The sequence below is a fragment of the Tigriopus californicus genome, chromosome 6 (genome assembly GCF_007210705.1).
Source record: "Tigriopus californicus strain San Diego chromosome 6, Tcal_SD_v2.1, whole genome shotgun sequence".
NCBI lineage: Eukaryota > Metazoa > Arthropoda > Copepoda > Harpacticoida > Harpacticidae > Tigriopus > Tigriopus californicus.
This window is the reverse complement of record NC_081445.1, coordinates 6,370,725-6,384,264: the sequence shown is the minus strand read 5'-3', so window position 1 is coordinate 6,384,264 and position 13,540 is coordinate 6,370,725. Positions and strand designations below refer to the sequence as shown.

The window sequence follows — 13,540 nt, the reverse complement described above, 5'->3', positions numbered from 1 at the left end:
TTGTTCAACATCCTGTCTGGTTATAAACGTTTTTGATCAAAATCCCAAGATGTTTTCCAATGATGAGCAAAAGAAGAAGAAGAAGGAAAATGAGAAGACGGAGGACGAATCTGAATTTCGAGGAAAATGAAAGCTTATTTTGATCTCCTTCTCCTCCCTCAGCCATAAAAGCTAGGTAAACGTTTTAGTGAGGCCATGAATACCTCCATCAATTCAGATCATGCTCTTGACATTGCTCAAGATCAAGGGTGTCAAATTGCAAGGTGGAGGGAGGGACGGACGGGGGAAAGAGGTGTTGTGCAAGCAAAAGGTGAGATGAGTGAGTGATGCTTTTAATTTGGAGCCATGCGCATATGAAACTCAACATCACGGATATGCTTGACAACGCGACGAAAAAAAACACCATCAGCAGCAACAGAAACAACAATGAGGCAAGAAGAGTTGAAAGCAAGATACGAGAGGAATGGAAATTCAATGTCGTCGTTAAAAACCACCCTCGCTTGATTTATGCCCTCGTAATGTAAACTTTACGGCTCTTTAAACTCATTATGGAGCCACACATTCAACAGAGAGCTTTGGACAGAAAGCGATCCAGATTTGTATCAGACGTATTAGAATCGGGACACGGCGAGCATACATACTGTTTATGAAGGCTCATCTTTACCTGGTATTGAAAGTCTGCCATCTTTGGTAACAAACCAGTAGAGCTGGCTCCCAATGAAGCCATTATCCCTCTGAAACACATATTTATCGCATTGTAATCACATTCGTTGACAGTCATCAATAAAAATGGCTCTTTCCGGTTCAATAACTACTCTAAGGGATCCTCGACTGGCTAGTTCGTTTCCTTCCATTGAGCAAACAGGAGGTTTAATTATCAGTATCATACACAAAAGGAGGAAAGAAAAAAAGTCCGATCCTTCATTCATTTGCGCTTGAGTTGCAAACTGTCGACTGACTGTCAATCCCTTCTTTGGTTGGAGAACGTGCTCGCACATGCCAAATGCAGATTGACGTAATACTCGTCTTGGAATAACCCACTTTTTTATCGTTCTTGTTCACACGTTTGGCAGTCCTTGGCTTGACAACATAGAACCAGACCAAATAGACAACAAGGAACCGAGATCAGATTGGCTTTTGCCACTCAGACAAAGGCTCTCGTGAATCAGCCTCAAACAGGAACGGGATGTCCAATAATACTGACTATGTGTGTGTGTGTATGTGTGGAACTAGAACCCATAGAGCCATAACGACAAGAGCATTAACCGCATAAAATCTGTCGACTATATGTCTCGAAAATGGCAAGGATCTTAACTTTCAAATTAGGTAATGTCTAACTTGAAAGTTTACAAGCTTACAATCTCCTTTGACCTTATACTTGACAACAGATACGGACAAACTAAAGGAGAACTCAGAAGAAAACCAAATGATCTATGCACACTTTTGTATCCGAGTCATCGTTGTTATTTCATTTTGTCTTTGTCTTCAACATCCCTCATTACTCAACAGAGCTCCTTCCAATCTGCCAATCCTTAGCAAATTACAACATGTCATGCTAAATAAAAGAATGAAAGAAAAAAAATCCCTAGTTCTGTTCACAATTTAGATGCCAAATAGTTTAGAACCAAACTCCTACTCCTGAGAATCCACTCTCGAATTCCAACGTCTATGCCTGGTCTTCTTGTGAGGGTTGGAAGCAATTGACCACAAACCACGTGTGTGTGTATGTGTGTGTGTGTGAGAGAGAGAATGTGAGATTGCTGTTGGGGTCAATGCTCAAGAGATTGACCATAAATCTCCCTCTCACCTTACGTAAAGTCATGCTCCTGATTGCTTTACCTTAGTTCACCAAACGCGCGATATTGGTGGTGTCTCTTGTTTTATCTAGGGCTCTCGTTTTATCCAAAATAGACTATTCCTTCTTAAGTTTTCATTTGAATTTAAAACGATAAAACTTTCTCTTTCTTAAACTAACATCCTACCAGGCATTATTTTGGTTCATGATAAATATTGGCATACTTATGGTTTTGTTACGTTACCACAATTTGATCGAATTATCTAATTGATCAATGATTTTCAAAACTTATAGTAAGACCCCAGGTCTCAAAAGAATATACCATGTGTTAGCATGTAATAAACTTATTTTTTATATGTACATACAGTCCGTGCCATCTTGATTATAAGAAGTACCCCAAAGTGTGCCAACATTTATATTTATCCAAATATTTGCTTATAGAATACGTGTAAAGAGTACTGAGTGAACACATTTGTCCGGTGACATTATTCATTGTGCTTCGCAAGTTTTCAACGTCTTCCTTGGTCTTTCTTTTACAAGACCGTTTGAAGAGAGTTGGAACCAAAGCTAGGCCCACTCTCCGTTCCATCCGTTGTGAGTTATCTACATTTATTCAGAAGTAATGCATAGTCTAATTCCAGCGAGCCCATTGGGAGCGAAAGCTTCTTGGCAACGAGTTCTTGGTAAATGGCCAATTGGTCCCGAGCAATATCTCGAACTAAATGGGCCTTCCGGGCTTCTAATCGTCCACACTCCGTTAATCTTGGGAGGCACTTTCGAGAGAAGTTTCGGATGGCCTCGCAAATGGCGGCCTCATTTGACACTTCCAAAGCCCGGGGCAGCCTATTGCTGAAAATCAAATATTCCAGGGCTTCGTGTATATCATTGATGCAAAGCAAGAACTCGCTTTTGGCTTCATGGCATCGATCCTTGGGTTCTGAGCCTCTTCCGGACGAGGCCGCCTTCATCGGTTGTGGTTCCTCCAAGAAGTGAAGGTCATTTCCGATACGATGAAATGTCTGGCATCGAGCTTTGAGCTCTTGGCCCAACTTGGGATCGTGTCCAATTAGCGCCGTATACTGAGCGTCTAATTGAGCTTCCTGAAGATGAACCACCTCATCAAGGCCATAGCAGTGGATCCAAAGCTTCTGTCCACATTCCTCGACTTGTCCACGAATCAGATCACAGAGTCCTTCTGTCCATGGTTGCGTGGCAACCTGAACTTTGAGGTCAGATTGGACTGCTTTCAATTTGTGTTCACTGCACAAACTAAAGCGATGGGCCAGCTGAAAGAGATGCTCAAGATCACACACGTGACAATGGAACAAAAGCAGATAAATGACCAAACTTTCCTCGGCTGCCTGCCACCATCACCACCACTACCACTACCGTTACCCCCAAAGACGTTCACGACATTATTACCCTCCCTGCACACAAGATGGGATGCATTGTACTTGCTGGTTGGACGCCAAGCCAATTGGAGTAAGCAACTTGGGAGCCCTTTAAAGAGCCCTTTTGAGGTTCGGTTGAGTGATGGAATGCAGTGCCTCGCTAACAAAACGAAAGTCTGCCTCACTTATGGCATACTCACTTTGACTCTGGCCAAGGCATCACATTTGGATCCAAAATGTCGGAAGTTTCCCGGGAAATAGACGCCCACGGAGAGTCGGAAAAGTGTCACTCCCATGAGAAGGAGAACGATAATCCAAGGAAGAAACCTGGGAGAGGCCATTGTGCAACTTCAAGAGGAAATCCTGACATTCGAGAACCACTTTCCATGTCAACCTAAATTGACATTGGAGCACCAGCGGGGAAGATAAAAGCGCCAGATTTATGTTGTTCATAGATTTAGCGGATATCCCGATTTTTTTTCTCGAGAGTTTCCAACCTGGTCACGTGCAGGATGCTCTTTCCTTACGAATGAATTGTACTTCAATCCATGGACTTACAGTGTAATTACATGTACACACCTTAATGGAGGTTTTTTTGTTAAATGGAAATACTGTCAATACCTTCTTGTGGGTACTTCTTGAGGAAGTCTTGCGAACACTTCCATTTTAATTTCTATCTGACGATATGACTTCCAACCATACGTAGATTCATTCGTTTCGTATGGTAATGTCTCAAGTCTATTTAGAATTTTCCGCATTGTCCTCAATGCAAGAGAGTGTATTCAAAATTTAGATTTTTTAAGGATCAATAGAAAACTGTCATTAAAGCGCCCTGATAATCATTCGGTTAAATGTCCGTGTCTTTGAAAGATGACGAACCGAAAATATTGCGTCTCCCAATCTTGGCATTTATTAAGAGGAGATGGATTCTGATTTGGGAGGTTTCATTGAGATTTGGCGGCCAAGGCCGTCTTTTTCTTGTAGTTCCGGAAGTAGAACTGCATGAAGAGTATGAAGAAGAGCACCATAAATCCTGAGGAGATCATGGATTGATAGACGGGGAAGTTACATTCGTTGCTGAAGGCCAACTGAAGGCTGTGCAAAGTCACCGACACAAATTGGAACATCTGGAATTTGGTCAAGTGTCGCTTCCACCACAGGTACCTCTGGAACCGGGGTCCAAATGCGGCCAAGAAGTAGTACGTGTACATGACCACGTGAACAAATGTATTAAACAAGGCCCCGAAAGATTCGTGACCTCCGGGCACGAATCGGCAAGCTTCCCACGCGAATAATGGCATCAGACCGTGATGGAGGACGTGCAAGGTGCTCACGTGCTCAGTTTTCTTGCGGACGATGAAGAAGAAGGTGTCGAAGAACTCCGTGAACTTGGAGAAATAATACCACCAGGCCGCATTGGCCATCCGCAAGGCCATGGCATTGTCCGAGCGATCAAGTGGCTCACACCGAAACGAATAGGCTCCGGCCCATCCACCCATGAGGATCTCGAACAGAATCCATCCACTGAATATCACCTAAGGGGGATGACAATAAAGTAGGGAAGGATTATATGAGGGCGAGCACATTCTTGGGGAGGTTAACTTCGGAACATCTCAATATGAAGAATAACTATACGTGATCACATAACATTCACGGCCAGAACATGCTGTAACAGATGTTCTTCGAAATTATGAGACTTGATCGAGATTACTGATTACTCAAAGATGTTCTGGGTTGGTTTTTTGAACAACGTTGCAGATGACGTCAAGACGCTAAACAACTAATGTTGACATTACTTTTGCATTAACAAGTTCATGAGAACAGTTCAGTTTGGCAATGCTGTGTTGGTGTCCGTACATTTCCTTTGTAGAAATTTAGCAAATAAAACAGCGCATTTTCCTCATTTAAAGCCGAAATTTCTGACATGTACGGAACACACCGCCCGAAAAATGTGTGTTTCGTTTGCAAGGAATCATGTACTTTTTTTCGTGCGCTGAAGCGACCGAGGTTGTTAAACTGAATTAAAGGTCATAATAGTAAACCTAATTGAACGCCATGGAGCATGTTGAGATACTGCAACCTAGACCTAGAGCAGAAATGGTCAATTTTACAAACATATTTAATTGAGCTCATGCTTCTATATGTATATATTACCTGAACGAGGTTGTATCCAATGAGAACATTTTTGATCTCCCAGGCCTTTTTGTCCTTCATCAACCGCGGGCCAAGGAATTTGACTCCGTAGAAATAGAGACAGCAGAGAGCGATGGTCGGCAGAGGGCTGTTCATGAGTGGGTAGGAATCCATCCGCAGGTCCCGGGCGTCCCAGATATCTTCCAGAATTCGGTTCATCTTGAACAGCTAGAAAAAGAAAGTTACGAATGAGGCAAGCACATGTTGGATTTGGCAATTTTTTTTCTTTTCAAAACCCTCCGCGCTATGAACATAAGACAGCACTTTTGGTATGAGAATTTTTAAAACTAAGAATGAGGCAAACTATGGCAAACTCGGAGAATAAATTATGAGAAAAATTTCAATAATTGGAATTGGTGAAATACTAAGGAGCAAAATGAAAGGAACCCTTCAGTGTCATTTTTCAGACTTGAAATTGTTTTTCAATCTCCGGAACCTCCATTTTCGAGTAGGGAGGGTTCTACGTTTTGATAACGTAGGTGGCTCTAGAACATTGCAGTAATTAAATTAAAAAACCCGTAGCTGATAAAAAAATCTTAGAGAGAGAAAAGTCTGAATTGACGATAAAAGTACGATTATTAAAAAAAACAACTTGACAAAAAGCACAATCTGTTAAGTACCCAAAAAGGCAAGCGTGACGTGCCCTCGATTTCGAAATACATATAAGGACCTCCGCTTTCCAATTAACCGAAGTGCAAATTTCGCGATCAATTAAACACAAGGAAAGAAAATGAACTCTTTGACTCATAAAGGCTTAAAGGTCGACAAATATTGGTCTTCAAAAGCTTTTAGAAAGTACGCACGTTCTCTGAAATTGTGGGTCCCTTGTAAGAAAAGCAAGAAATGAGGATCAATGTCCAAGATTCCACTAGCCTTGCAAAGGACCTAGAAATAATCTATTCTTGGGTTACTAAGAGTGATATGGCCCTGAACGGAATGAAATTCCGCTCAATGACCTTCGGGTCAACTCCTATGAATACTCCACTCGTAGATAATGGAGGTAAAGATATTGAGCAGGACTCATCTATGAAAGATCTAGGTGTAGTCCTCCAATATAATGGAAAGTTCGATGAGCATATCCAGTTGAAGGTGGGTAAAGCTTTTCAAATGTGTGGTTGGATTAAGTCCAAAGATAGCATCACGATGTACAAGTCGATTGTTCAACCACATCTTGAATATGCTTCACCCATTTGGGCTCCAATGTGTTCAACAGGTTTGTAAGGTCGAACAAGTCCAAAGATGTTTCACTAGGAACATCACAGGATTGAGAGAGCTCTCATATTGGGAGAGACTAAAAAAGTTGGGACTGTACAGTACTCAGAGAAGGTACGAAAGGTATCTGATACTGTACGTCTTCAGGCATCCATGAACTTTGTCCCAACCCAGGATTTAGGGTCAATTTTAGTGACCGTAGAGGCTTAATGTGCGTTTTGAAAGCACCTTCAAACCCTCGAGAATCTAGGCCACTTAAAACAATGAAGTCCACTCTCTTCTTTCTCGGGCTCCTTCATTATTTAATTTGCTTCCCTCTAATATTCGTAGGGAATACGTAGGCCTTGTTGATCCGGTTGCATCTTTCCAACCAGACTTCCAGATCAACCCTTTACATTCAAGACTTAAATTCGTTGGTAGACCAAATATCATATAAAGATTGACAGGTAATTAATAGGCGAATTAAAACCTTTCATTTTTATAGCACTGGGGATAACATTCCTTGTAGCTGTTAGAAAAGCCCGTGAAAACACAAACAAACCAAAAAAAATGTCACTGCTAAACTTAACGTGAAATACCGACTCCGTTGCAGTCGACCTTCATTCGTTGGGAAGGCCAAATGATAACCAGAAGATATCTGACGAAGAGGCAATTTAATCCATGACTGACTGCTGATGGACACTGATTCTGCATTTGGGAACGAGGAGGCCCAAAGAAAAACATTCCGCAATCGAAAAGTTCAGTAATATCAATTTGTAAGCATGGTCCTGACAATACTGAGCATATTTGATTTTGCCTCTAATCTTAAATCTCTCCCAGGTTCTATCAATGGCACGCCTTATTGGGACTAAGCATTTCAACCTGGCGGCCTATTTAGTTTTGTTTTGAAATTTTGGAGCAAGTCTATCTTGTTATTGCTTCTGTCTGTCTGTCTGTCTGTCTGTAGTGAGTGTATTACGAACTAGTTCATACTGGTGCAGATAACTAGACATGTGTCGGTTCTAATAAAAGCTGAAAGATATTCGGATACTGATATTGTGTGTGAAAAACATTACCTTGGCGAGTTGTGACATCTTTCTTTTTTGAATTTAGACTTCCGGCTAATGCATTAAAAACTGGGAGATCTCGTATTTTAAGAGACAGAAAAGTCTGCTACCAATACACATATTCATAACAAGCCTCATCAATTGGATGTACTTAGTGTTCCCTCACGTTTTTGGAAGCAAGTGTGCCAAGTGCTAAAATTCAGCTTCCTGCCAATACGTTAAATAACAGAGTACGAATGACAACGTTTCACGATCTGGCATTGTTGTTGCACATTTTGAATTTCCCGCCCCTTTTTACCTCAAAATTTCGAATCTGGAATTAATGCAGACATTAACATGTGATACCTCAGACGCTTCCAATGTCCGAAAAAAATACCTCTAATACGTCTTCACTAAGTTTGAAACGCATAAATTCAATAATAAGATTGTAGCAACGTTACACAATGGACTCAATCATTTATTTTCGAAATTCGAAAAAAGGCCCTTTTTCTTTTCGGTTTTTCGGGTTTGTATTTTTGGAAAAACTTAAGTCCATCAAATTCTACCCATAACTATTTGGCTGCCAAAACATAGGAATGCGAAAACCCTCGCAAAATTTGATACGAAGAGACAGTGTGCTAACACGTGTGTTCTAATTAGGATTGGGCAAGGATGACGGAATACGGAAAGTATGTTCGTCTGCTAATTAATCTTACGGAGAAAAAGTAGGTGACTTAATTGGGATCCAATAGGTATAATAAGGATGTGCTGCAGTTTATTTCGTTCCCCTTAGAGGGGGTACAAATCATAAGTAATATACGCTTTGTGTCACTATGTCACTTTCGTTAAAAGATATTTAACTTATTATCAAGAGTGACGAATGATTTGCTCCCTACACAGGTCAACGGTCTAAATTTGCATCTGCATATTCGCATATATCTTCTCATTAGAAGAATACTTTGCCCTCTCAATATACCCTATTTTGAGTCATTTTTTCCCGCCTGCTGAAGGGTAATGCAAAACTTCAAGGCTGGCTATGTAAACGCAGTTCGTAAACTGACATTGTTGTCAATTGCAGATAACACAAGTGATATAACACAACAAAGAAAAGACGCTCCATGTTAAGATGAGTCAAAAAATTCGGTAGATCTTTACGCATTTATTTGATTTCAATTTGATACATTTGATTTGTGTTAGTTTTCCCTCGTGTTCTACAATTCGAGAATATGTGCCATTTTTTTTTGCACAACAATGGTTACCCAAAAAATGTTTTTCATACTAGAAATGGACCATGGAAGATATTGCACTGGTAACGATTTCTACTTCAATATTGATATCATGTTCAGATGATTTTGTCATTTCAGGTGAATGTGAGATTTTACAGGCGTCTTTTTGGTGATGAATCGAAACAATGGAAACAAGAGAGTAACTCACTCAACCCTTAGGATCATTACTTGTGGACATTTTAGCTAGGCATTTTGATGAAATTTCAAACTCGCAATATATGTAAGCATCCTTTAGATAAACAATGGTATTGTACCGCCTTTTCAATGCCTTTTGTATATATCATTTGCCGGGTTTTTGTCGACGTTCTCAAAAAAAAAAAACAAGAACCTCAATAAGTGTTCTAAAATTTCAATCATAAACGGTTAGGCAAAATACACAAAATTCAAATCGAAAGCTTCATACCCATCATTTGAAGCAAACCTGGATTTCAGATATGAGTTCATGCTCATTTCTGAGTGACGGTTCTTGCTATGTGGCCATTAGGTGGCATTTAGAAATACATTTGTTCTTGATAATTTGACCATTGAAACCCATCAAATGTCCACCCACGTTCTCAGATTAACTTCCGCTCATTTAGGTTTTTTGATATCTCCATGGAGATATGTCTATCTCGCATACTAACCGAGGAAGCAGGGATGAAGTTTTGGCCTTTCATTAAGGACTACTTGACAGACAGACCTCCTTCATCCTTCACCATCAGAAAGCCTTTAAGTCTCAAGCAGAGGTGGCAGATATTTTGGTAAAGACAGTTCACCCAAAAGGGTGCTACCGGACAAAAAAACTTGCCACATTTAAGCAAAGTAGGTACCGTTTGGCATAGGCAGTAATTTCAAAAATGGATACTAATTTCAAATACTGCAGAGGGTTAACTTTGATTCAGTTTTGACATTTCCCCTTCACTTTGGTGTCATTGCAAGCGTTTTTGTATTCTAATATATTCTAAACCAAATCTAAGTTGAATTTTCTTTCCCACTACCCTAGGGCTAAAATCTTAGATCACTTTTGACAGACTATTTCAGTTATTCCATTCCAATAACTAGAGCACCATAGACTCTATTTTTCTAGCTTGATAAAGATTCTGAAATTTCTATATTTTCATCTTTGGAGTTTTGTAATTCTATTGATTTTTAATATAAAGGACACCTATTGGATTATGATATGGTAATTCAATGCATTTGCCCACTTCACCCTGGGTCCCACTTTACAAATGATTAAATTCAAAATTTTCGGAATTTTGGCTTCTTTATTTACGAACCCGAACTAAAGATAAAAATGTTTTCCGTTTTTGCCACATTAAATCCTCATCTGAATAAGATGGCAAGGTAGGTGCCATACAAGACAAAGATGGTCGACCACTTATTGCCTAAAACATGTATTTTTCATTCGTGACACTTTGTTGAGGCTTAACAATGGCAAAATGAAAGTGCCATAAAAATATTACTTCCATAAAAGATGCCACTTTTGAAAAGGAAAGTGCCATGGAGTTGCCACTCAAAATTTGAATTGCCATCGATTTGAATAGTTGTTTTTTTTACCCAAAAGTCGCACCTAGAGTTGCTATGGAACAATGGATCTCAACCTCCAACAATTTAAGCAGGAGAAGAGACGGTGGACTTGGGTAAAAGTAAACTTGGGCATATCATTGAGGAGCAAGGTGGGTAAGTTTGAGAGTTAGGCTGACTTTGGACAACAAATGAACTTAAGTATCCAACAATGCCCAAAAGTAAGTACAGGTTGTCCACAATTGGGTAGGCAGGCAATCAATTTAAAAACTAAAATCATGTAATTTTTCATCCAATACATGTGTTCACCAACAACTGCAATCATTTCGTGATAAATTACAATGCTTTGTTTTTACACATGTACAGTAAGTAGCAAGTAGCCTTGGAGTTTTGACTAATTACTTCATTTATGTTCCAAAATATACAGGGTACAGTATACAGTACTTTGAGCAAATGTGACATCGGAAGGTAGATTATATATCATTCATCTGTGTTAATAACATAAGAGAAGTTTTAGTATGTTTAAGAATTGCAATCCAGATGCATTAAGCCTTTTCACTTTGAATTGCCCTTCCAAAAACTTTACAATTTAGGGTATGTTAAAAGTTTGTAAAAGTAAAGGTTTCGACGACTTATTTTGATGTTGGCGCGATCACTGAGCCATGTTTTTGAATCAGATACCAGTTTAAAAGTATTTTTGCAAATAGTTTTTTGGTTTTAATGTTTCGCATTTTGAACCTTTTTGGANAAAACTTTACAATTTAGGGTATGTTAAAACTTTTTAAAAGTAAAGGTTTCGACGACTTATTTTGATGTTGGCGCCATCACTGAGCCATGTTTTTGAATCAGATACCAGTTTAAAAGTATTTTTGCAAATAGTTTTTTGGTTTTAATGTTTCGCATTTTGAACCTTTTTGGACACCCTTTTTTGGACACTTTTGGCTAAAGATGGACAAAGGTGGACAAAAGTAGTTTTTATGAGAAGTAAAGGGCTGTTTAGAACGATGTACCACATACAACCTGACACAAAAATTAATTTGAATCAGTTCCCAGGCTACTCCCCTTAACCCCTAACCACAAAAAAATGGGATCGACCCATTCATATAGGGAAAATGTGACTCAATGTGGAGGGGGTTGGAATGTTTGCTTTGAGCTAGACGTAAACTATGAACGAAAACGTGTTTGGTACAACTTTAATGCATTGTCCGAGTAGCAGATGCTTCTTTGATGGTAAATAATCAAGAGTGCGTAACTAGTTTCAAAATTCAAATAGGAATAAGCGCTCTAATTCATGTCTAATTGCAACGTCAATAATTGCAACATTAACAAGAGCGCCAACGTCAAAGGGACCAAATTTATGTTTTAGGTTAAGCAGTCCCCACCGTATGAAAATGGGTCATTTTCACATTAATTCAAAGCAAATTTGGTAATGGAAAAAACAAGGCAACATTCCCCATCCAGCGATAGAGATGTTAATGTTGAGACTTAAAATAAGCCCTTACTTGTTGTTACGTTATCTTACGATATTCCAGAGTTTGCGATAACTTCGTTCCTACTGAGTGTGAGTACAATCAGTACACTCAACATGAGTATGTACTCTGTGTGTACTCTGACCTCATGCTAGACGTGATTTTTTCGGTGCCACAATAAATAATCATCAACTGAACCAAGGTATACAGAAAAACAAGTTGAACAAAATGGTCAAGATTTCAAGACTTGTGGACAAACAGTAGATGAATAGATTTGGTGGCAAATCACAATGGCTGACGGTATTTGTCGAATAAATAACCCAATAGGCAAAATTAAACGAGGTCGTGGTTGATTGCGCAACCTTACACACCACATGGGTTGTTAGTGGTCAAACCGGGAAAGACAACTTGAAACCGGTTTACTACGCCGATTGGAGCACCTCTTAGAACAGCGCGGCGCACTTCAAGCGAGGAACATTCTTCTTCTTGCGCGATTTTAACCAGCCATGCGACCCGGAAAAACCCCACATGGAATCTCGACCAAAAATCAACCCAAACATTACCTGCTGATCCGATTATCCACCGTTTCTGAATGGACCCTGTGAATAAGGGATCGACGGACGCTGCTTGGGCCTGAATGGAACCGATATGAAGTCGCTACACCAACTGGATCTCAATCGAACATTGCTTTAGCGACGACGACGACGACGTCGACGATGATGATGATGATGATGATCAGGCCACAATTTTCTCGGGGGCATACGTGCTTGTGATAATGTACTATTGTATACACACACACCAGCCCGTTTTTTGTTTGGAATGTGTCTCGTCTCCAAGTTCAACTTTGTTCGATAGGAAACCGCGTGAATTCATGCATTCGTCGCATAGCTCACTCCCTCGTCGATCTTATTCGGTTGTTCGGCTAGCTTCCTAACGACTGAAGGAGTGCCCGGAGAGTCCGCCGGACAAGATAGCGGCACCACCGTCCTTACTCTTTAGGGCTGGCCGCCCTCCGAAATGAAACCCATGGGCAAAACATCCGAAATTCGAAAACGCTCCTTTCGTCGGTGATCACACAGTACAACGACTTTTGTGAATGTCTATGAATTGTGACTGGACTTGACACCGGGATTGATTTCCCGGAATAAAGGTATGACCAAGTAACTAATGAACTGCAATTCACCATATTGATGACGAATAGGGGATTGAGATCTGACTTTGTTAATGTAACCGTACCTAAAGATAATCCGGGTGATTATGAACGATTCTATTTCCACTGTGACTACGGCATGGAATCACGATGAGGAATCAGCATGATGTTGTTGCTAGGGGTGAATGAGCCATGTGCAAAGACTTTGACCTGCTAGTCAGACCACAGCCCGATCACGCTCAAAATCGTGGGATTGTGGGTGCGGATCGGTGCGGATACATACGAAGGTGGCGGGAAATTTGTGCCCATATGCTTTCTTTGCCTTGCTCTTGGGAGAATGAAGTTATCAAGGATCCGTTTGTAACACAGAGCAAACTGAAAAAACTTCTTTTTTCGAAAATTCAAATTTTTTTTCCGGCAATCTGTCTTGTTTCCTAAAAGCATTTTTCATTGCCCAAGCTTAGTATGCTCAGAAAGAACCCAGATTGTATACGCTTTCAAGTTAAGGATCTATGA

At 40.1% G+C, this 13,540-nt stretch overlaps 2 protein-coding genes across 3 annotated transcripts; both read right to left on the bottom strand.

Moving 5' to 3' along the window:
* Nucleotides 1–2,194: 2,194 nt before the first annotated feature.
* Nucleotides 2,195–3,639, bottom strand: LOC131882172 (uncharacterized). Its single transcript, XM_059229243.1, has 2 exons — nucleotides 3,387–3,639; nucleotides 2,195–3,081 (listed from the first exon to the last, which is right to left on the bottom strand). The coding sequence occupies exons 1-2, from the start codon at nucleotides 3,525–3,527 to the stop codon at nucleotides 2,395–2,397; spliced, it is 828 nt and encodes a 275-aa protein (XP_059085226.1). The 5' UTR covers nucleotides 3,528–3,639; the 3' UTR covers nucleotides 2,195–2,394.
* A 288-nt stretch (nucleotides 3,640–3,927) lies between these two features.
* On the bottom strand, nucleotides 3,928–12,597 carry LOC131882171 (elongation of very long chain fatty acids protein 7-like). 2 transcript variants are annotated; one of them, XM_059229242.1, is made up of 3 exons: nucleotides 12,438–12,597; nucleotides 5,341–5,547; nucleotides 3,928–4,721 (listed from the first exon to the last, which is right to left on the bottom strand). In XM_059229242.1, the coding sequence occupies exons 2-3, from the start codon at nucleotides 5,536–5,538 to the stop codon at nucleotides 4,131–4,133; spliced, it is 789 nt and encodes a 262-aa protein (XP_059085225.1). In that variant the 5' UTR covers nucleotides 5,539–5,547; nucleotides 12,438–12,597; the 3' UTR covers nucleotides 3,928–4,130. The 2 variants fall into 2 exon arrangements, with proteins under 2 accessions (XP_059085225.1, XP_059085224.1); XM_059229241.1 differs by lacking the exon at nucleotides 12,438–12,597 and adding an exon at nucleotides 6,000–6,056.
* Between the last annotated feature and the right edge of the window lie 943 nt (nucleotides 12,598–13,540).